A 24,677-nucleotide genomic window follows, 5' to 3' on the forward strand; every position below is an offset into this window, starting at 1 on the left:
GCTGCTATTATTCTACAGAGAGGCCCCTGTCATGTCTCAGGATAGCTGCATGCTGGTTAAACATTATGGCTCTTGACTATATAAACTGCTGGCTTCCTCTGGTGCTGCCAGATAAGTAACTAATCTCTGCAATGTGCTAGGGCCCTCATAGTGCAAGTATATAATACAGGTTATCTGTCTCAAGGAGCTTGCATTCTGAGCAGTGGAACTAACTGTAGGTAAGCAGAGAAATTGACCGGCTTAACCGTTATGCTAGCAGGCTTTCCATTGCTACATGCTCCTTTTCCCCTTCTCACTTTTCATCAGAAGAGTTCAGTCTGCATCTTCATTTTATTCCTGCTTCTCGTTATCGTGAAGGATGCTCTGTTCAGCAGTGCAGGGGGAATTCTTGAGGCTCCGTTAATGTTTTCTTTCGTTGGGTGATCAGTGCTTCTCTTATCTGTCCTTTTGATGTGCAGTAGTGTGCATCCTGATTTGGCTACTTCAGTAGTTTCCAAGATGTAAAGGGTGTTGTCAGGAAACCGAACTGAAGAAACTTTCCATGATTGTCTTGGTACACAGTGGTTTCCTCTGGGACTCCGCTATGACTTCAGTAAGAGCCCTGGGGAGCTGGTCATGAAAAATGTTGATGATTGATTTCAACTTTAACAAAATACATTTGTTTAAACACTGAAATAGAATCAAACCTGTGAGAGGCCCCCCAGGGGCCTGGTAGTTTTCTGGCTTTTACAAAAGGTGGCTGCATAACACTGCCAAATTAATAGAGAGGGACTCTGGAGAGGGCTCAGATTTTATTTTTGGTTAGAATAGGTCTTTGTGGTTAGCAGGTGACAACAACTCATCATGTACTTGACTTTGTGCACTTTCCTGATGTACCTGTTAAGCCAGGGGACAAAGTTAAGAGCCTGTGTTCTGTTCTCAACTCCAGCCTGGGCTTTGTTGTCTCAAGGAATACCACTTTCTCTCTCTTGTATCTGTTTCTCTATTGGTAACATGGGGGTAGCCATCTTTTTGTAAAATGTTTTGAAATCTTTGAATGAAGATCACTTAATAAATGGACAATATTTAAAAATCATTATTGAGAGACTAGAAGGGATGGGAAATATGGTATTCTACTCGTTTTTCCCCTTTGTGGCTAAAACTGGATCCATAGTGACGTTTTGACCTTAATTCTTGTAAAGGAAAATTAGTCCATTAGATGTTACCATCTCTTGAAGATTTTCTTGGTGCCTCTTGGACTTTCTCCAGAGGGTAATGACATAGGTATTGCAGAATCAAGCAAACAAGTGTCAGACCAATAATATTATTAGCTAAATGTGGCCCTCTTACATTCAATTCTTGCTCAATTATTAATCTAAACATTATGCTTGTGTGTAGAGGCTGGCACAGTACTATGTTCAATGATAGAACATGAGAATTAGAATGGGTGACCAGAATCTTAACATAAAATTCATTCTACATATTGTAGACCGTGATCAAAAGATTCATGGTTTTATTTTTAAGTTAAAGGGCCTCCAAAGTCACCTCTATTAAAAATTATAGGGAGCCTTATAAGAAGGCCTGATAAGGACTGCTAAGGGTCTATGTTAGAGGGGACCTAGACTGAAGAGGAACCAGTAGTCTCGTGTTTACATTCTGCACCACACCTGCCTGATGGGAAAACAGTCTTAACGGGTCTTCAAATCTCTCTCTCTTCCCCTGAATGCCATGGGATCTACAAGTAACTTTCTGTAGGTGTTGGCAAACTCCCATCGGTACAACACTCTTCTTTAGCTCATCCTGTATTTATATTTTTCTCCAAATAAGCTAAAAGAAAAAAGTGGCCACCACACTTTGGAAAATATAGCTGAGATATTTCTGAAATGCACCATCCTTCATGAGCAATATCAAGGTTCCCAAAATGTTTTCTTTCTTCATGGTGACTGTGTGTGTCATTGGACCCATAAAATAATGGGTAAGTTAGGGGACTTGGCAGAGGACACTGTGAGCTGCTGCTCAACTCTCCAAGTTCAAATGCCACCTTGAGATCTGTTGCTACACATTTTGGGGAAAACCTGGCGGCATCCTGGAGGTGAAAGTTTGGGGAGGGGGTTCATTTTTGTGACTCTTGAGTGCCACCTGGTGGTCAAAGGTGAGATTCTATCTTCTCTGAGGAAGGTCACTATTGTCATGTTGGAAGCGTGTAGTTTTTGTTTTGTTTGGAACAGGTGGAGGGAGAGAGAAAAAAAAGAAGGAAGGAGAGACTATGATAAAATGGATACAGATACATATGGAGATGGTGATATCCATGGGATGCGCAGGGATACCCACAGCTCTGCTCTGGTACATACCCTTCCCATAGAGTAGTATTTGGAGTGATATTACTACAGTGAAGTGGCATTTAATTTTCTCCACTTCAAGCAGTGGTTAAAACATACCAGCCTCTAAGCCAACCTTTCCCTTTCTAGACAGATGAGAGACAAGTGTCAGATACAGGTATATTCTAGGGTACTTTGTTTTTGTGGTCCAAGCCAGTACCTTAATGTTGGTAATGAACCTTCTCCACCGTCTGTGATCTGTCATTTTCTCACTGCTGCTGTCTGTTCCTTAGAGACTGGCCGAGTGAACTCTTCTCTCCCAGCCCCAGTATGGAGCTGGGTGAGTCTATTAAACAACAGCAAAGTAAAATGTAAAAGCACTGGCTTCATCTACATTAGCTTTTAGACACAATGACACATGGGCCCACATGACTGTATAATTCAGGTATGCAATGGTGTTGTGACCATGTCGGTCCCAGGATATTCTCTGTATCATTCAGGGTCTGAAATGTTTGTCTGTCAGAGTGAGGATAGTGGTCATAGAATTTAAAATAAAATGTAACCTTGCAATCTGCCTTTCACTTCTTGTAGCTGCGTCCAAAGCCAGCTCAATGTTTGAGTTCCTGTAGTCTTTTTTTTTAATTTCTTTCAAATCCAAATGTATTTAGATTGAAGGGAAAAGACCAGATTGCCATCGGCAGCCCAGTGCCGGCAACAAGATGAAATGCAACAGTGTTGCCTGCTCGCTCTTCCTATTCATGCAGGATTAAGCAGACTGATGATGTCACAATCTGAGTCACAGAGGAGGCTCAGGCCATGTCTACACTAGCGAGCCCACAGCAGCAAGGCTGTACTGATGCAGCTGTGCCGCTGCAAGATGGCTCAGGTAGCTGCTCTACGCCGACGGGAGAGAGTGCTCCCTTCGACCGAATGAAACTACCTCAGTGCGCGGCAGGAGCTCTGTCAGTGGGAGAAGCTCTCCTGCCGACACAGTGCTGTGCACGCTACCACGTATGCGAGCAAAACGTATGTCGCTCAGAGGGGTGGTTTTTTTTCACACCCCTGAGTGACATATGTTTTCCCAACATAAGTGGTAGTGTAGACATGGCCCCAGGTAGAGGGTCATAGGAATTTGCAGCGATGGGAGAAGTTTGATAAACTAAGGCTATGGCCTGGTTCCGAAATGTCTCCAATAACAGCAAACGCCAAGGTGTGGCCATGTGTTATGGTAATATAGTACTGTAGTCCATAGATCCATGGAATAGTCTGAACAGTCTCCCCAAAGTCATCTGAAGTTGACATACCAAAGCTTTTGAAATAGCCTGTCCTGTACTGACCAAGACCTTTAGTTTTGGTCATTGTGATTCAGGAGAGTAATAGAGAAAGATCTGCGCACACAGACCATCATTTCAACCCTAGATCCCTTTCCTCAGTTTAGGCTGAGAGGTGCAGAGAGATGTCAGTCTGTGGTAGGACAGGTGGGATGCTAGAGCAAATGTGATGCCTTGACTTTGTCAGGATGAATAAGTAGAAAATGGAGAGTTTTGGTTTGACTTTCTTTAGTAATCAGCTGGTTAAGGAAGAAAAGTTACATATGGATGACAGGTGATGTTATTTGAGCCAAAATTGCCAAGCCCATTAAACCAAAGCGCCTTCTAAGGGTTGTGTGGAACAGTATTCAACAATACAAGATTGACTTTAAGTGATCACTAAAAAACCATATCTTGAATCACCTTTCTTTCACGACACAATTCAGCGTTCAGTGACCGAGTAGTCAAATCATTTTGCACTTTGTATGATCTTCTCAGACTTTCAAGCGAGGGAGGTCTATATTTTTGAAAGGAGATATCCAAAACCTTCTAGATGCTACTGGAAGTGATGCTTATGATTTGGTTGGGGGTCCCTTTTTTTCTGTGGCTAAGTGCAAGAGGTGCTGGCCACTCTAAGATGGATAATTACAATCTTCTTGCCTAAATTTCTACTGCAGTTTCAGCCGAGTATGTCATTCTTCCATTCTCTTTCCTAACTGTTGTGAAGTTCATTGCAGCACACCGTTAAATTGTTGCTGCATTTCAGAATTGCAAACAACAATCTCTTGAGTGTATTTATATATCAGTTTGTAAAGCCCTTTATTTTATCTGAAAGGATCCCAGGCTGTAAGATTGTTATGAATGAGATTCTCTTCTAGATGGAGATTAAATATGGTTCTTAAAGGCAAGTGGAAGTGATTCACCATCATTTGCGCCTTTTCAAATCTGACTGAGACTGCTTGTAAACACGGATGTTTTGGAGAAATGCTTTTTGGACGTGCTGACGTTTTGCTGCACTCTCCCCAAAACGGTCAAATGCAACAGATTCCCTTTCACTGATTTCCACGACAGGCTATTACGTCCCTAACGTCAATGGAAGGGTATTAGCGAGATCTCCAGAGAGCTGTAATGCCCAGCCATTGACGACACAGAGAGGAAATGTTAAGTCACTAACAGTTAAAAAAAAATTTGACTTTGGAATTTTTTGAAATGTCTGGAGGTCCAGCTTTGCTGCGAGTACGGAAGAGTTGGGCAGTAAATGTTTGGCTGAAGCTGACTCATGTGACTGCTGTCATTTGTAAGCCTCTTGAGCTATTCTTGCTGTTCCTGATGGCAGTGCAGCCCCTGGAGTGAATTACAGTGTGGTTTTCGCTCCAGGGCTTTCTATTATCCTGTATGCATTAACCTTGATCTGTTGGATTTTGCTCTGATGCAAGTCATCCTGTCTGTGTGACTGCAATATGGCCCCAATTAAAATCAGCTGTGAACTTTTTATTTCAGGGTGCTTGAGAAATGTTCCTTGGAAGATAGTAAATCACATGCTAATTACTGTTAAGAATATGAGTCCTGTGTCAAACCCCTAAGTATTCAAAATTCTACTTGATCCTTATGGATCATAATCTAATTTCAGTAAACTACGCAAGAGGACCTGGGCTACTGAATCTGAGCTGGAAGGCATGCCATGAAAGGGTGTTTTCTTGTGACTCAAAAAATATACCAAAGTAGACAGTAGAGACCTGATTTTTCCACAAGTGTTGAACACTTGCAGCTTCCACTAGAATCAGTGGGAGCAGCAGGTGTTCAGCTCCTTTGAAAATTAAATGTTGATCCATGATGGCAGTGGAGGAAGTGGAAAAGGGTTATACTTCAACACCCCTCCCCCATTTTTCCTCTCCTCTTTAATCCCTCCTTGGCCAGAAGGATGTTGTTTGAGAGACAAGACACTTTCTCCTTCCCCCTTACAGGGCTTAGTGCAGGGAACAAGGAGTAAAACCCAGGGCCCAAGCTTTAATTGTCTGTGTGGTAGCGCCCTTTGCTGCTCCTAAACCTGGGGTGACCAGATGTCCCAATATTAAGGGCTTTGTCTTAGATAGGACCCTATTATTCCCCCTTCTCTGTCCTGATTTTTCACACTTATCTGGTCACCCTAAGCAAACCTGAAGGTTCACCAGTCCAAATCTCCCTGTACTTCTACAAAACACGGGGCATCAGGTGATGATTTCTATGCTGTATAATTCCTGCTGCAAGAAAGAAAGAAAATTATTTCTTGTTTAGTAAGGTTAAAATAACAGTAAGGATCAGACCGAGGCAAACAGGTTGAAGTTGAGAATTAAGGCTGGATGCCAAATGCATGGTGTGCCTCTTCAATAGAGCTTGGAGATAAAACTGAATCAATGAGGGCCAATATATTTTATCGCTGCTTTATTCGTCCGGAGAATATGAACTCTATGACTTAATGCAGAACAAAGTGCACAGCCCTTTGCAGCATGCTACATGATCTGAAAGATTTATTATACAGCCCTCCTTAGTGTGAAAAAGAGAGAACCTTACCTACCCCTTATAAAGATGAGTTTGCATTTACCATGCAAATGGAGTTTATTATGTAAGTTTATGGCACAGTTGAAACACTGGGAACATTCTGCATAGCCAAATTACAGGTACACAATTTTTTGCCCGTATTAGGAAAGTAATTAGTGCCTGTTTTCGCTCATTAAAATTAAAGCAGAAGGATCAGTATCATGACAGCTTTTCATACATTACAGAAACCTTGCTTACAGAGGTGGTATTCCCTGGTATTATTGCCCCTTACCCAATGTTATCAATCTTATTCTGATTAATTTGCATACATGTAGATGGTAATTTCCTTGGGCCAGGGTTCTTGTCTCCTTTGCCTGTAAAGTGCCATTTGTCCTAATGGTGCTATATTAAAACTCACAAAAATACAAACCTCACCTTATCCACAGAGCAGTCTAGGATATGTGAAGGCCAGCGTCTAGGACTAAATGTCACACTTCTAGTCAGATAGGGAGAGTGTTGCTTTGTCACTTCAGTAATGTGGAGTCCCAGTTTGTTTCTGTGCCATTTTCAGCTAAATCCTTGTTTCAATGGAATATGGCTAATGCCAGAGGCTTAGGAAATACGTTTTGTGAGATGTGCTCTGGAGCTGAGGGAAGATATCTGGAGGCAGGACAGTCAGATGCATGCAGAGCTCCTCATCAAAGATTATTAGAATGTGTCACACAATGTTGCCTTCATCTGTGACTCTCGTCCAGAACTTCAGCCCCTTTCCAGCAGGATGAGAGTCCAAAGGCTTATGCTAGCCAGAGGAGGAGAACTAGGCGGGTGTCCTCAGGCCTTGAAAGAGTCTGGAAGATGGTTTGAAATAGGTGCATAAATGCTAGTCTTATAAGACAGAAGAGAGGGTATTTGGGCATGTTAACTCCTGCGTCTACAGAGGCCATCAATTTTATTCCTTTTCAATAGCGATTTGATGGCTCTGTATATTTGCTCCATTTCCAAGTTCCAAAGTGGTCCATGGAGTGAGGGGCAGCCCTTTAAAGGGGCTGAATCTGTTTGTGTTCGTGACTGCAGCAGTCTGCTGGTAGAATTGTGGCCCAAGCTGAAGAGGACCCTGCGCGACCTTCAGCTGAATACACTTTTCCGTACCAGGCCTTCAATCCCAGAGCATGTTCACCACCAAATAAGAGTGGATCCAGTGGCTCTTAAGTGACAGAGATCTTAAAGTCCTTGTGCAACGCATAGGCATGTTAGCACTCTGGACTGCCTGCAAGTCTTAGTTCTCAAAGTCCTTTGGCCTTTTAGGGACTGAAGAGCAGAGCTCTGTGAGAGTGCTGTTTAGATAGAGCTGTCTGAGACCAGGCAGAGACCCCTTGTTTTGGACAGGCCCAGGGCAGTGAGAGAGCTCGTGGCTAGACGCGGGGGTGATCCCCAACATTTTCCTGTTGTAGTACGGGGCACTGTGTGAAAGAGGTTGAGAGCCATAGAACTGAGGCAGTTTGCACAGAAAGTGTATGCCTTTCCTGTTGCTGCTGGGCATCACTACCACGGCTTTTCTGTTTCTTATAACTTGGTAGGCTCGTATTTCCCGTGGATACTCCAACAACCTAATGATATAAATCAGCTGTTCTCAAAGTGTGGGTCACGACCCTGTTTTAATGGGGTCGCCAGGGCTGGTGTTAGAGTTGCTGGGGCCAAAGCTGAAGCTTGAGCCCTGCCACCCAGGGCCGAAGCCCGAGGGCTTCAGCCCTGGGTGGTAGGGCTCAGGTTACAGGGACCCACCTGGGTCTGAAGCCCTTGAGCTTTGGCTTTGTGGCCCCCCTCACCCCCAATACCTCCCCAACCTGGGGTGGCGGGACTCGAGCGGGCTCAAGCTTTGGTCCCCATTCCTGGGGTCATGTAGTAATTTTTGTTGTTGGAAGGGGGTCGCGGTGCAGTGAAGTTTGAGAACCCCTGATATAAATGGTCTCCTTTAAATGAGACACACAGAATGTCTGGCATGGAGTCTGACTAGTGTTTTACATCTTCCCCTGCATACATAAGGCCTGGTATTGCCCTGCTCCCTTCCCAGTCTTCCACCACACGTCAGGAAGGTGGATTAAATGGGTGAAGATATATCTGCTCTTGATGGCTCTGTCATGGACGCTGCAGCAGGCCTCTCCAGGGATAGCAACCGATCGAGAGTTCTAGGTACATACTAAATAAAAGTATCCATTCTTTGTGCTTCCATTCTATAGGCAAATGGCCAAAAGTCTTGGGCAGGCTGGTGAGATTGAGCCTGAAACAGAAGGGATCCTGACGGAGTACGGTGTGGATTTCTCTGACTTCTCCCAAGACGTTCTGGAATGCCTTCCCCAGAGCCTGCCCTGGGCCATCCCACCCTCAGAGTTGGCCAACAGAAGAGATTTAAGGTAACAGCAAACCCTCTCTGGTCTCAAGGTTGTTCTTGTGTTGGTGTGGTTTTTCGCTTCACAGGTATTGTCTTGTCACACCATTCAAAGGCACTGCCTTTCTGAGTTATACCTGTGTTAGCATGGCAAGCAGCCCTGCTCTTTGAAAAGAAAGCAAAAGACCAGTGGTTTGGGGAAGCATTTGGTATAGCAAAGGGTATTTTTGTCAAAAGAACTATTAAAGACAACATTAATACCTAGATAAAGAATTTAATGCCTGGCATCTAATTGGAGAGCGTTCTTTTTAGCCTGGATGCTTTAATACTTTAGTGATAATTTTTGTAACAATGTTTCTCTATTGATGCATGGGATTTTTTTTTTAAGACTCACAAAAGTTCCCAGTGCTTATTTTTTTCAGTGCTGAAAATAATTCTAGGTTCTATGTAAAGATGTTTCTGGTATATGAATTCTCACTGAACTTCTGGTAATGTACCTAAAACTGTCTTGGATTTTCTGATTTGTTACACTGAAGCTCAGTCACACTCAGAGACAGTCCCATGTGCTGCCTGGGTTGTTTGGTTGTGGCTTTTTTCAATGTTTTGAAGAGTTGGCAGTGTGCATTTTAGGGACATGGTGCGTACTGTCTGATGGTGCTTCTCTGCTGATTGTTACTAAGGTAAAATGTTTGCATGGTTTTGATTCCTAAAGGCAGAGGTTTCCATTGTCTGTGTTGGTGTAAAGGTGTGCGTGCATTTGTACCCACAGCAAGTTCTATTCCCTCTTAGAATACTTATGTAGTTCCCATTAAGGGTAACAAATTGTGTCAAGGGGAGGATAGACACCAGCATTAAGTATCTGTATCTGGACTCCAGAGTTGAAAGGCCAGTACACAACACATATACAAGTCTTTGGGCTGCGATGGAGGTGGAAAAAAGGAAGATGATTTAGCAGTTGGAAAAGGAGACCAGGGCCAACTTTGGGTCCTATTCCTGACTCTGTCACTGACTTACCGTGTGGCCTTTGGCAAGTCACTACATCGCTGTGTATTGCAGCTTTACCCTGTGTAAAATGGGGATACTGTCAACCTCACAGCAGCAATGTGAGGCTTCAATTGTCAGTGAAGTTTTCTGTCTCCTTGGATGTAGGTAATTATGTATTTTGTAATGATAACTGTTAAGATCAGAGCTACCAAAGATTTCTCTCCCAGCTTCACAGCTGTGCTCTACATAAGATTAAATGGTTTCCTCTTAAGCCTGATTCTCCACTCCAGTGGAGCAAAAGCTGGCATAGTCTGTTGAAATCAGTGGAACAACATTGGTATAAAAGTGGTGTAATTCAATGGAGAATCCGGTTCCTTATTTGCTAGTGTCAGACTTCAGATATTGGATTTCAGATTTGGAATGACTGAAAACACAATGATACAAGATGTCACTCCCCACAAACATTAGGCTACACGGTGGATGTCACTCGAGTGTTCTTATTTTTGGGCTCTTGGCTATATGTCAGCAAAGGGGGAGCAGTCTTCCTCTAATTTCTTCTGCCCTAGCAGTAATGCTGTTGTGGGCAGATGAGGAACTTGACTTGTCTCGGATTACACCGTCATTCTTGGAAACAAATTCCAAATGCATTTCTTGGTTTTGTTACTGAATTTTTACAGTGAGAATTCTCAAGGTAATCAGCACCCCATGATGGTTTTGCAGCTTGGCCATTTAAATCCTTCTCTCTGGTTAAACCGGCTGTCTCTTCACAGAGAGGGTGAACACTGCAAAGTAACTTCCCTTCTGTTTGCTCAAATATAAACCCTTACGGTCAAAGCTTCCAAAATAATTACTTATGTTAGTCACGTATTAATTCTTTCAATGTTAATTACCATACTGCTACTTATTAGTCTCCTAAACACACATGAAGCTAGTATGAAGTTTCTGTGCTTGGATAGGAAAGGTAAATTAAATGTGAATCTTTCTATTAGCTTGCTTTTTGATACCCTGAGTGTGAGAGTTTGCCAACTCCAAAAGAAAATGATTTTTTATTGACACAAATAATGTGGGACACACCTAATTGGAATCCATTCCTCTTTCGTATACTTTCCCCTTCCCTGCCATCAAAAAACACTCACACCATTCAGTGATAGGTCTGGGTGTCTTCTCCTCTGGTGGCATGACCCATTGCCCCTTGAGACAGGTGCTGGCAACGGGGCAGTCATAAGACTTTTAACCTTCCATCTTGGTGGTACTGACTTGCTTTAGGTGCTCTCTTGGCAGCCAGTATATTGTCAGCACAGTACAATGCCTGACCCGCACTTGCAAATTAGGGACCCACAAACATATACGCAGAATTGCATACATCTGAACTTGAGCATCCGTATGCACATATTGTAACTATGTATGTTAGTAGTTGATCGGTCTCGTTTCTTTAGTACATAGAGAATGATTTTCACTTACGCTACTGTATTATTTACAATACCGTAAGTCTGTACTGTACTGTAAGTCTTCCTCTATGCTACAGAAAGAGCCATATTAACTGAAATGCTAACATATAACCGGTGTAAACATGGTATAACCTTACACTTCATATTTTAGAGCTTGTTCTAAATCCCCGCCTGTTCTATAATGCTTTTTTGCCAATGCTATCTGTAAAACAGTTGTGTGGGCTCTAGGTCGTCCTTGTTAGCATGAATCAGATCAAAAATCATGTTAGCAATACTAGTTTTAGCCTCTAGTAGGGCTTGCTATTGACACTCATTCCGTTAGTGTACAAGATGGTCTCAGTTACTTGACTATTGCTTGTATTCCTCTATTGTCGGATAGCCGAGTTGTTGACAGGGCACTTCTCTTTGGGCTTCCATGACTGAGACTCTTGTGAAGTATTGTGCATTACAGTATTTCTCCTAGTTTTGAAGGTAACTTTCTGACAAGGTGAAACTGGGATAAGACTCGCTCCTGCTCGAAACATGTCTTTTTGGTCTATACAAATGTAGAATAGCAGTCTCTTCAAAACCATGAGTTATGTTTAATATGTCTTTGGAGTACTTAGCTGGAGGAATGATTACTTAGCTAAAAGGAATCTCACACAAAGGAAAGATTGTGAACATGGCTTTAGGTCAAAATAAAGCAATGGGTCATACTAATCCATAGAGGATGTTAACACTGATCAGTGTAAAGGAATGATTTTACTAGTCTATGCTATCTTGTAAATACATTTCCCCAGCTTCCTGAAAGTTTCATCTTTACAAAAGGTGTACTGTTACCATGTTTAGGGACTTGCTTTACTGAACTATCCTATATCTTTCATGTATTCTCTTCAAGGAGATCAGTTTTTTCCTCCGTCCAATAATTTATCAAAAAAGTTTTTTAAAATATTTTAATAGTAACTTATATGCAAAATCCTTAGACAGTTATAAAATTTCCTGCTGTTATAGGTTAAATTCCCATCTCTGCTGCTACTAAGTCACTATAGTGTTCTGGGCAACCTCTTGATCTCTCTCTCTTTCATTTTATTCATTTGTAAAATGAGACAAATATTTCATAGGCGCTGTAACTAATGGTTTTCAAAGGCCATTGAGGTCCTATAATGAAAAGTGCTAGATGATGATTAAGTGTTATCATTGTGTACTGACAACTGCCGTGTTCAATAGAGAGCTTGGATTTTATGGTATTTGACCAGTATAGTTTATGAAATGTGTGTTCCAGAATCTGTAAACACAATTAGGATCAGAATTCCCTTTTTCCCCTTCTCTGTCTCTCAGATTGACTGGAACTAAATTAGAAAAGAGGAATGCTTGGTTTGCTATTTAAAAGAAACATTGAGACTGGAAGAGTGGTGTGGCAGAGGCCAATTCTGAAATGACATACTTCTAGCCATTTTCTGGTCTTCTCCATTGCTTCAGCCTGTACATTTCATTTCCTTGTTTGCTTTAAGCTGAGTGTTTCACCTGTGTGGTACAAAACATCACTAGTGAAAAGAAGAGGGTCAGAGCAAACAAGGACATTCAAATTTCAGAGGTGGGTGCTGCAGTGAGGGGAGTAGAGGAGGAAACCATTTGAAGAGGTTTAGCCAAAAATCTAAGAAACCTAAAAGCTATTTCTAAGGCTTGTTCCAAATGTTTCTAATTTCATTCATATCTTTTTGTTTCTTTTACTGCTAAACTGGGACAAGAAACCAAAGCCAGGAAAGTCCGATCATAGTGGGAAACAAAAACCTAAATATTGGAGAGAGAAAAAAGGCCGTTCTTTGCAGAGCAATTCTGCCTTTTGCATGAATCTCTTCTCCCATTGTTAATGTTACTGTGGAAAATGTATAACGTCACTCTTTTGGAAAGCTCTAACCCTCGTTGAACTAGAGATGGTTTATATAGTCTAACATGGAAGAACTTGAGGATATCTATTTCTTTACCATTCGCCTAATAACAAGTGAGTCCAGTGACCTCCGCTGGACCATTACAAATGCGAAACTTGGCTCTCAAAATTGCTTGCTCTAAATTTTCCAGTTGCTTTCTCTTTTTTTCCATTTGATGTCATCCTGCCAACTAGTGATTTTATTATTATAAACAGGACATTGTATTCACTTTTAAGAAGAAATATGAAGCTGGAGGTAAAATTACAAACTGCAGTTTCTCAGCTGCCAAAATAGAAAACAATGAGCTAAAAATACTGAGCAGAGAAAGAAACACTGAAATATCTGCAAGATGAATCGTCTGAAGAGCAGAAATTTTCGTTTTCCACCCCAACTAACTCTGTAACGTTGTCTTGTAAGCAAAATTGCAGCACCGGATGCTAATACTGAATATTGCGGGCCCTGCAAAGCAACAACCTGAGGAGCCAATGCACAGAAGTGAGAGGCCATTCAAGTTGTCATTGAACAATTAATGATTATTCTGTTTCCCTATGAGCAGAGTTAATGAAATGCTGTTCTTACAAATGAAAACCCCCAACAGTATGACTTAGATTCACATAGATTCTGAACACAGGCCATAGAACTTCCCCAGAATAATTCCTAGCACACAGAGTTAATATTTTGAGATATTTCAAGGCATGATATCTGTTGACCATAAGTTGTGATGTCCTCAGAGGTACTCTATAGCTACCGACAGTTACTAAGGTTTTTCAGAGTAAATAATAACTTTAATGGCTTCTTAACAACTATTGCATCCTTCCGTCCTTTGATAGGAGAAGTAGAAACAGAGGAGGTGCTCTCTCTTGTCTTTATGTTCTATTCTGAACAGGGAGCCTCTGTTCTTAGCACTGTTTGTAATTGGAAACCACTGGCAACAGAACAGTTCCTACATTGCAATTCTGCCCACTATTTGTGTCGCGGTTGAGGAATGGTGCAGATAGTAATACGGATTAGCAGTGTTTATATGAAAGACTTAATAGCAGACTCTTAACCGTGCATGCCCAAGTAGATTGTTGGTTGATAAAATTAGAGCTGATGGTAAAAATGGCAGCATTCTGCTCCCAGCAAAGTGCCTGGTGAGTAGGAAGAAGAGTAGACTGTGAGACAGTTGGCTCTTCTGGGCAGGTGGAAGACTTAAGCCTTTGAAAAGGGTATAAATCAGATAAAACATTATTAAACAATTTTCCCTGGAGATTTTCCGCCACAGAAAGCTTGCATTAAGTATAATTAGAGCAAGACTTATCCTACTGTAATAGAATATGTAGAAATGCCCGGGTTTCTTAAGGAACCTGACCAATGGCATGTTTAATAAACATGTAAACATTGCTGCGAATCTGAGTCCGTCATCCTGAGATACTGTGGAAAGACACATAGGACTAGATTATGTTTCCTTTCTCATGCTGAGCAGCAGCTCATTCCGCATGTATCCCCACTGAAACCAGTAGGATGATTTGAGGAGCACAAGGTATTACTCAGTGGTGATCACCGTTTAGCGCATAGCTAGCAAAGCCAGTTGCAAAAGACACTGTATCTACTCTAGGTTGTTCTTTACAGTGCCCGTCACCTTGCTGTCTCTTCTACTGTGCTGGGCTGGGGAACAATGTCCCTCCTGAACCAATGTGAATAAACCAGTATTAGAAGATGCGCCTAATGGAGCTGAATAAATAAACTTTTAGTGATGCACAGATATGTGTTCTTGTCACCGTGATGTGGTAAAGCTCATTAGCTGACTTCGTCAGAGCTTGTTCCCTGTATACGTTGCTTTTTTTTCTAACCTACGCTTGCACTGGAAAAAAAACCAGTAGCGTGGTAGCTTAATTTCTTACTAAATGACATGCAGTGGTTGCTATCACATGTTGCGACCTGGGATTGGCATATTGCGCTAGAAATGCGGGGTGGGGTGGGTGTTTAACGGAGGCAACATAAGCTATTGGAAGCATAGCTGTACAAGCACACTATTGCATGGGAATTGGTGGATTGTCGGGTTATTTCCCATCAGTGGGCTCTGGTCGCATAAAGAACAAATCAAAGCTCATTGAGTGGGGAATGTTTTGCCTGAGAGGCTTGTCATCACGCTGAACTTTGAACGTTATCCATGTTTCATTGTGTCTGTACAGCTGAGTATTTTCTGTAAAGAACAATGCAGGGGGCCTGGAATCCAGTCAGTTCAAGTCTATTTGGGAACAGGTCCGTTCTCGTCGGACTTTCAATGGTAGATCGGGAGGCTTCAATGGGGGTTTTAGAGGGAGAAAAACCAGCCCTTTAAGGCCACAGTTCTCAAATCTAGGTGTTTAAGGTTATGCTGCTAAATCTGTATTTAGATACGTAATTAAAGTACCCTGATGTTCAAAAGAGCTGAGTAGCTGCAGTTCCCATTAACTTCAGAGGCATGCGTTCATGCTTTGCCTCTCTGAAAATCAGGCCACTTTTGGTGAAATATCTAAATATGGGTTGAGGAGCCAGAGTTCAGACATCTAGCCTTGAAAGTGTTGGCTGAAATTGACATCTGTCACCACCATATAGAAAATAATTTCTTCACAATTCTTGATCAGATGATGCATTATTTCCCTTTTCATAATGACAGGTTAACCAAAGGCATGACAAACTGTTTGTTACAAGGAACCATTTTTTCATTATGGGTTCTCATTCTGGTACGCTGTGTATGGAGCTTCCCTTGGAGGATGCGCACAAACGCTGAACTTTTGGAGCAATGAGCAAGGGCCTATGTAGATCCCAACATCTGGGTTGGGAGTTTATAAGGACTCAGAACCCCACAACTGCTAAGGCAGAGAGACCAGTACTCTCTTTATGTCCCCTCTTTACTCCTGCCTTTGTTGGCTGGTCTTCATTTTGTTGAGTAACTTTAGGTTGTACCTTGTGGCACAGGCTGACATAGACCAGTTCTATGGGCCATGTCACAGATGCTGATGGAATCGCTAGAATATAATCTGGTGGAATATACTCCTCTTTTCCTTTCCCCCCCAATTCTGGCTCTCAGTTTAGTTGCTTGAGATTTGTTCAGTTTACTGTGCAGAAGAAAAGTCCTAGGTGTCTTCTCCGATGTAGCTGATTTATCAAACTGCTTCTTGATGATTGATTCCTACTCCTTGAGTTCTTATGTCCACAGTCATATAAAAGAAAACCAAACCCACAATATGGAGGGTGTAAAAGACATTTGTTATTGTATGACTTTAAGAACTTCCTTTAAAATTCCACCTCACCTCCATACCACAATGATACAGAGAAGCGAGATGTAGTTCGAACATTTGAGTAATAAAAATAACCAGGGGGCTGAAGGGATTGACTTACAGGGAAAGCTTAGCTGTTATATGTGTATTAACAAAGAGGCTAGACGCTTGAATGATGCTTAATGGCTAACAAATATGTGAATCACTATGGCGGGATAGGAATTATTTAGGTTGGTAGAAAGAGATATTACTAGGACAATTGAGTTAAAACTAAGAGAGGAAACCTTTTCTGCCGTTCATCCTAAATTAGACTGCATCATAGACTCCCACGGGCATGTTGGAAACCCCATTGCTTAAGACGCTGAAAACTCTAGACTGGACAAAGTATGTGCATACACAGAGAACAATCCAGCACTGGCCCATGGGAGATGGATGACCTAATGTCTTTTCCGTTTCTAGCTTCTGAGAGTCTATGATTAAAGAAGTTTACATGATGAAAGTGTGTTTTCAATTACACTCTTGCTCTCATTCTTGTATGGGATAAAGGTGGGGCAGAAAGCTTCATGTACTTGAGGCACAATTATAGCATGACTCGTAGAAATTTAAATAGGCATTTAAATAGTGGTCTCTTCTATATGCCGTGGCTTTTTAAATGGTTTACTTTTTGTCATCAGACCAGAGAACTTTGCTCATCTTACGCTGAAGCCATAAGTAAATAGCTGAAATTAGTCCTGGTTTGGCAAACCAAGGAGCACTGTTCTATGAAAATTAAAATGTTTATTACAGCTGTTGTGTAATGCATTAGGGGTCATTGTAAGCCTTCCGTTTTGACTTGAATCAGCTGAGGCAAGGCTTTAGCTAAAAAATAAACATGAAAAATGTAAAGACCAGCACTGGGTTGACATATAAAGATGATACTTCTGATGTTTGTTTACCTGTGGGAGTGGATTCTTGGGAGCTTGTGCCACGGTGGATTGGGGTAATGTAGTCTTTCTTTTTACTCCCATATAATTAGTTCATTTTGCAGTGTTCATTTAAGTGTACAAAGAAAAAGTTATAGAGTTACTTTTGCAAGTGTGTCTCTTTTCCAAAGTATCCTAAGGTGCCGTCAGAGGCTCATTTGAGATGCTTCTGGTGCTTGCTTCTCCTGTGAAAATATTCCTTTTTAGATCCTGTCTTGTAAACAGTTGTTGCAGATTTTTAACTGAAATCTACTCATACTTAGAGTGATAAATGAAGTAGCGCACTGCAACTGACACAACGATATCTTTGGGAGTCGGGTGGTGAAGTACTAAAGAGGTTCAGACAATTACCATTGTCTGAAATTCCTTTTTGGAAAGAGAGTACTTTATCTATATCCGTTTGAGCGATGAATGTCTCTAGGAATGGGTCCTGTGCTTATTGGTATTTTATAAGAAACCTACATAGGCACTGTATTCTAGTTGGGTTGACTTGTGACTGAAAAATGAGATTCATTTTGGTGGTTGCCATAACAATTAGACTGTTGTGTGAAAAAATGTTTGTAGCTTTCACTGGAGTGAGTTGACAACACTGGGATACCTCGTCCCAAATTAGAATGACTGTTTCCAGACCTGAAGAATGATGTCTGCTTAACTTTTTCCAAGACACAGCTTGGCAGGGTCCTACAGATGACTCTGAAGATCTGCAAGATTTTTAAAATGTCTTTACCGGTTAATTTTAAAATGTCAGCACTGAGTTCAAGTTAATAGGGATAAACCAGGATGCTGAAGTGAATTCCACCAGCACCAACCTATTGTATGTATTCACAAAGTGAAGAGAGCAAGACAATCTAAAGAGGAAGAATGTAAATGTGATGCAAGAGTCTAGACATGCAGTCACTCTATTGTAAATGTCTTAATGTTGACATATTAAAGTTTAAACAAGGCCTACAAAATCTGAACTTTAATAAACAAAATGATGGTCAATTACCTTCTCGCCTCTAACAGCCAACTGCATTGACACAAGTTTGACACAAGTTGCTTTGAGCAGGGGGTTGGACTAGATGACCTCCTGAGGTCCCTTCCGACCCTGGTATTCTATGATTCTATGAAGTCTTGTCTTTTCTGAAATCCATAGTGCTTCAGCAGAAGTTTCACACAGGTGCTTCAAGACCTGTTGAAGAAAGGAGGTTAGTATGATTGTGTGACCTGTAGACACAAAGCATAGGCGCTCCCTAGATTTGTTAGCCTCCGGTATGCCTTTGGATATAGCCACGTACTAACTGTGTCTGAATCTTTACTCTTTGAACAGTGTGTGTATTTGAAACCTGTGGTTATGAATTCCATCTGCCTTTCTGATGGATAGGCATATACTGAAGCTCCTAATAAATTCCTTGTTTCATTTTACAACCAGTTGGGGGAGGGAATTATTTTTCCTAAAACAGGCAGCAAGTATTATTGAAGGCTGAGTAATAGATTTTATATCAAGAATACTCACTTTGGGGCAAAGCCCAGGGAATCATCAAGTAACTTAAATGACTTGCCTGGAGGGACCTGAATTCAAGCATATGGTCCAGAAGGGGCTTAATATCTGAGGGATTGTATCAGGCTGCTCCATTGCTTCCTTCAGCTATTATCTGCCATATGTAATAATGGTGTGGAGGCTGCTAAGCCAGTGGCAAACTGCAGCCATTGGGAGCTGCAAGTGGCCGTACCTGCAGTCGCTCAGGTAAACAAAGCGTCTCGCAGCCCACCAGGGGCTTACCCTGAAGAAGCCGCAAACCAAGTTTGGGAACCACTGTGCTAAGCTGACTATGTTGGTTTGTTCTGTCACTTTTTTGCTTAATTGCAGCTCCACTCTCTCCATTGTCTGTCTCCAGTAGTTACTAGGATAACAAAGTCCCAGTTTCCTTTTCGTTTCTAAGACTTCTGTAAATTGTTAGCTCTTCTGCTTAGGAATAGAACTTCTTGGTTCCTTTAGGGCTTTCTAATGCTCTCCCAGGTACATGCAGTTCTCTAAATCGTAACCTAGCAATGGCCATTTCTCGGCCTTAATTTATTAAAGAAATGACAGAGACTCACTGCCTCCACCTGGCTGGCTTATCCAACCACACAATAGATCGAGGAAACAGTTCCTTTGTTTGTAGAAGGGCTTGCCTGGCAGCACTTTAACATTTAATTCAACTGATATTTATAGCATTTACAAACTGTCACTTCTCTCCTTCAGGAGCATCAAGTTACTCGTACTGAAAATCTCATTGGGAACACCCAAACTTTGCCCAACCATGGTCCCCATTAGCAGTTTGCCAGGAGCCACACCTTTAATACCTGTGGAGGCCATAGGTTACAACATGCAATGCTTCCTTTTGATCTCAGCATTCTTCCACTGGAATGAAGATGGAGCATTGACTCCTAGGACTGGTAGTCGCCATGGTTCACAGATGTTTCTATTTAATGGTTAATAACTTTAACAGATCTGTTGAACTCTGAATGTTTTAGCTGAGCGAAAAGCTAATTTGATTATGATGTATTGTACCTGATCTTTCAGCCTCAAATATACAATAAAAAGAATGATTTCTCCTCTGAAACTTGCAGACCTTGTTGTATGAATACACTTGTTTGCTTAAAAAAAACAACCCCAGAACAAAAACTGTTTTTGTTCTGTGGAGTTTGAATGTTTTAATTACCATGATAGCACCGACTGACCAATAATGTGGTAATCTTACCTCCAGTACTTCATTAGCCTGTTTTTCTAGCTCCTATTAAAAGAAAAATGTTAAAAGTAAAATGACTGACTGCTCTGCTTTAATTAGTCTGCTTTAATTGGTCTTTTTGAACTGTGCAGTCTGAAACTGCACTTAATTAGCTTTTCCATAAAGTGGGATTGATTATACCAGAGTCTCTGTGTGCACATCTGCATTATTATCTTATAAACTTAAGCTCTGTATTCTGGCAGGTTTTCTCCTGGACTTTGATTTTGAATATTGTAGAAGGAACTAGTTTGCAAACCTCTCCTGTGGCATTGCTGTCTTCCACTTTGGCTGGGAGTGGTGGTTAGTCAGCCTCCCTCTAGTACTATAGGAACTCGCATGGGCACTCATCATATGCAAGAAGAGCTGTGTGGTGACGACAGGCTCAGTGCATGTTCACCTTCTGACCTTTCATTAAGAATTTCATAAGAGACTCAGTGGGATCTGTGGCACCAGCCTTACCAAATTGTCACAGGAATTTTCTGGTCCAGACGCATCATACAGTCGCCTCATCTCTCCACGAGGAAGGTGGAAGAAAGAGATTTTATTCTTCCATCAACAAAAGCTAGATGCCAGAGTGAGTATGCTTCTACAAGGCTGTGTTTAACATATGTTTTGGATGAAGGAGCTCCTGTATAGAGTAATTTTCCACGCTGAGATGTTGGTCTTCAGTCAGTGCAGCAAAATTGGGGGTTCTTTAAAGGCACACCCATTTATCTCTAGTCCTTTTCAGCATGAAGACCAGAAAAGCTCTCAACTCCGTGCATGTCTATATCTCCTAAACCAGTTTCCTTTAGCTAACCAAGTGGTGTGTATGTTGGAACGAACACTTCTGGAACATCTTGTTACTTTTATAAAGTATGTTTTGACATTTTAAAATGAATAAAACAGATTTTTATTAGGTGTAATGACAAGAAGAGATTGTTCCTTTGGGATTTTTTACGGAGGGATGGCCAAATTTTGCAGCCCACAGGACCGCTTTGGCAGCCTGCCAGGAGCTGGAGGGCAGCACCCAATTTGTATTAGTTAGTGATAAACGTTATTGCATGTGCATGTAGCCATAATATTTGCTTGCACTTAAACAGGCTCTTCCTTGACAGGTGCATGGAAATTGCTGCTGCTCTGAGTTTTGTTAATAAAAACCTACCATAGGTTGGTTTTGCCATCACTCACTGGTTACAGGGAGCTCATGGTCTGACCCTTTTGGGAGCTATTGTACCATGGCCTATGGAGGAGATATCATTACAGGTGGGCTCTGGCAGGGACACATGGAGGAGTCTGAGTGGCTTTTCTCGTCAATCCAAGAGGAGCAATGAGCAATTTCTTATCTCCACTTGGCAGTGGTTTATGTCAGGTGTTGCAGGGGTCCAGTCTGTCACCCTTCACTTTCAGCGTATGTAGGGCCATAAGAGTAAGATTATTTGGTTTGCAGTACTATTGGTGTGCTGGTGACACTGTACCTTGTCTGTTTCAACAGATCCAGATGGTGTCTTTTTCAGTGTCTTGAAGTGACTGAGACTTCTGGGTGAGAGAGAGCTAGTTGAAGCACAGTATAGAGTAGAGGTGGTGTTAGCTGGTTGAAGGAATCGGAGGAGATAGTAGAGATTATATCTGTCCTTTGATTGAAGCCCCATCCCTCCAGTCAGTATATAGGTCAATGGACGATAGAGGGACTGTAAATGCTGTAATTGGGCCTCTGTTTTTTGCAGTACTGGCTCCTGCAGCTGCCTGTAATAATGATAAAAATCAAAACCAGAAGTTTTATTTATTACGTGAATAATGCAGTCACTGTTATGCAGAATTCAGTTTAAAGACTCTTTCTGTGCCTCCTATCCTGCTACAGAAGCATCACTTTGTGATAAAATGTGAGCACTCCCATACCACAAAGTCAGAGGTGCTTGCTTCAGAATGTAGGTCCAATATACCATATGCTTGCCTCTTGGCTACTTGGATCCATGACTTTGTCCACCTAGCCCTTATTCTGTGGAACTTTTTGCATCATATTGCTTGTTCAGAGACTTTCTCTGATCCCCATAGTCTTTGCACAGGGCAAAACTCTCATTGAAAGGCTCCAGGTTCAGATCCCTTGAGTAGTTAACCCCCCCCCTCCCATTTTGAACACGTTGTTAAAAAAATCCTAACTGTACCGCACATGGCTGCTTGTAAGGGGTGCCTTCATTTTGACCTATATAAGGATAAATACCTCACTCTGGGAGCCTTGTATCAGGCTAGCTTCTGCAAGGAAGCAGGTTGCTCAGCAGTAGCGAATGCTTATCCTGGATGCTGGTGATATAGCATATGAAATGCATCTGGGGTAGCACTACAGAGGCTGGAAGTATATACAACAATCCCTGCTGCTTTGTGTTCTCATGAACTCGGGCCCCACCCTTGACCTCTACAATAGATTTAACTGGCCAAGTGTCTGAAAGCAAGGCAGCTCCATTAGTTGCTACATTGTATAAATGTATTCAGAGTTTGGCAGTGGCATATTTATGTTCCCTTCTTTCCAATGCAGACTGCAAATGTGCACTTTGTTGAAACCAGTCTATTAATTTTTAAACTGCCTAGAGCTACAAATCGCTATGGGTGGCGCACATTTGTGGTTGCAGCCCAAAACAGCTGGAATAAGCTATCTATTCCATTGCAATAAGAAGAAACGTACTTGGATTTAAGAAGCTCTTAATCCTGTCCTTTCAACCTTGTCAGTGTAAAGTGGGCAGTTGGTTTCAGGTCAGTGTTGTCTGCTATCTTAGATTAAATGCCCTGAAAAAGTAAGACTATATATGATAGCTGTCTCTCTGGGATGCTTACAGTAAGTACCTGCTTACCTATGGCCCCGTGCCTTACCAGGCAGGCAAGCACGTGGCATATTAGTATACGTGGAGGGTTTGCTTGCACTGTACATACGTGATTCTTCAAAGAATGGTAAATAGGGACATTATGTAAGAACTGTTCCTTGGAATGAGATCACTTGAAATTCCATTCATTGATGGATTTTTAATGTAAGGAGTATGTATTTATGAAAGCAAGATGGTTTGTAGGTCATTACATTGGTTGATTTATGGTGCTGGATAGCTGGACTGTAAGCAGATCAAAATCAGTGCAGTTTAGAAGACCTTGCATCTTCCAGTATCACTAGTTATTTCCAATTTGTTTGGATATATGTAATAAAGGATCAAAAGTGAACATTTATCTGAGGATTAGGCAGGTTTGCTGTAGGATGAGAAAACTAATGTATTGGGGGAGATTTGCAAAGGCTAATGGAAGTTAGGCGCATTAGAAATTTCCTTAGTATGTTTGGAAGAATTGCACAAATTTATGCTAATATCAGACAAATAGCAATAGATACTACCAGTAACATCTAAGAACTACAGTAATGAGTGTGCTAGAAATACACAGAGCTGTGTGTGTGCACATGCGTAGATTTTGAAGCTTCTAAATTCACATGACACTTGTACTGTTTAATCTCTGTATATGTTTGGCAATATTCCTTTAGATGTAAATGTAATCCATCCCTTCCTCCCTTAACTAACCCACACACTTCTTGCAATTTAATAAACCATGTGCTTCTCAGCTGTGCATCTCCTACTGGGAGTAGCATCAGTGAACTGAGACTTACTGATTTGAAGAGAGAAACTGGCCAAAAAGGAGATAGCTACGAGAATCAGTCTCTGTCCCTCAGCAGCCTCACTTTCTCAGCGTGGGGTTTGTGGGGTTTGCGCTCATTCTTAAGATTATACTGGGAAGAAAAATATGCTATAGCACCCACCCCACCGCACGCCCCAGAACGGTCTGCAGTTGGATCCCCGCCCCAGTCCATGTGCATTACAGGAAGTTTGCCGTAGTTCGTTCAGCCCCTACTGAAGGGGGCCCTTGACGTAGGAATTTAAAATGATTCATTTGTTGGGCATTCAAGCCCTAGGCTTCAGCTTACAGCTCGCTAGTGTACTCTGCCAAACTGCTCTTTAATATGTAATGGTTCTTGAAGTCAGACACTGTGTTCTGTCTTATCTCTCTTGGAACAAACCTGCTGCCTACCTAGATTTATTTCCCATTTCTGGTATTTTTATAATTCCACTACTATTGATATATGACTCTGCCTATCGACAGAAGGTATTATACAGATTCCGTGTAATAGTTGTAAGTTCTTTGAGACAGGGACTGCGCCTTCTAATGTGTCTGTATGACACCTACCTCAGTGGGTCTCCAGTCTTAACTGAGGCCTCTGAGTGCTAAAAAATTGGTTAGCTAATTCTAGTTAGCTGACCTAGCATCCACTTCCTTCTCTAACTTTCTCTGAGGTTCACGCTGATTCAAATCTTTTTCAAAGCCCGTTTTTCCTAGAGATGCACACTAGTCTCGCTATAGCATGTATGACTGCATAAACCACTTTACAGTACAGTGTCTGTTTACTTGACTAAGGACTGAACTGAGACCAAACAAACAGTGTCACTTGATTTCACTCTGTGATCTTTCAGCTTGGGTCTTAAACATTTTGCAGACTCCATTTTGCTCTAACTTTGTCCATGGCATTAGAGAGGATGTGGCATCTGGCTTTATTCAGGACTTAACAACAGAGATGAAGGTTATTCATGTTCAATTTAGTTTTACTAGCTGGTGACAATCTCCTTTTACTCAACTCGGGTGCAGTACTTAAAGAAATACAGGTTCCCAGCATGCTGAGAATTCAGAGCACTTACATATGCTGTGTTTGGAATATATCTGCAGATTTGTATTTTCTACAGGCAACATACAGCTTTGCCAGTGGGCTCCTGAAAGCTCCAGGATTTTATGTGGAGACTAGTCTGTTTCCATCAACCTTTCATAATTCCATTATGGCCATCGAGTCTTTCATTTTTATTCCCACTTGCTCT

General features: G+C 41.6%; 1 protein-coding gene across 11 annotated transcripts in view; it reads left to right on the plus strand.

The window, feature by feature from the left end:
- DIS3L2 (DIS3 like 3'-5' exoribonuclease 2) overlaps positions 1–24,677 on the plus strand; it is a 273,032-nt gene that overhangs the window by 108,513 nt on the left and 139,842 nt on the right. For all 11 annotated transcript variants that reach the window (XM_037908114.2, XM_043521858.1, XM_043521860.1 and 8 more), the window contains one exon: positions 8,362–8,535. In XM_037908114.2, coding sequence (XP_037764042.1) covers positions 8,362–8,535 — 174 coding nt within the window. The remainder of the gene's footprint in view (positions 1–8,361; positions 8,536–24,677) is intronic.

The sequence above is a fragment of the Chelonia mydas genome, chromosome 9, assembly GCF_015237465.2.
Source record: "Chelonia mydas isolate rCheMyd1 chromosome 9, rCheMyd1.pri.v2, whole genome shotgun sequence".
NCBI classification, from domain to species: domain Eukaryota; kingdom Metazoa; phylum Chordata; order Testudines; family Cheloniidae; genus Chelonia; species Chelonia mydas.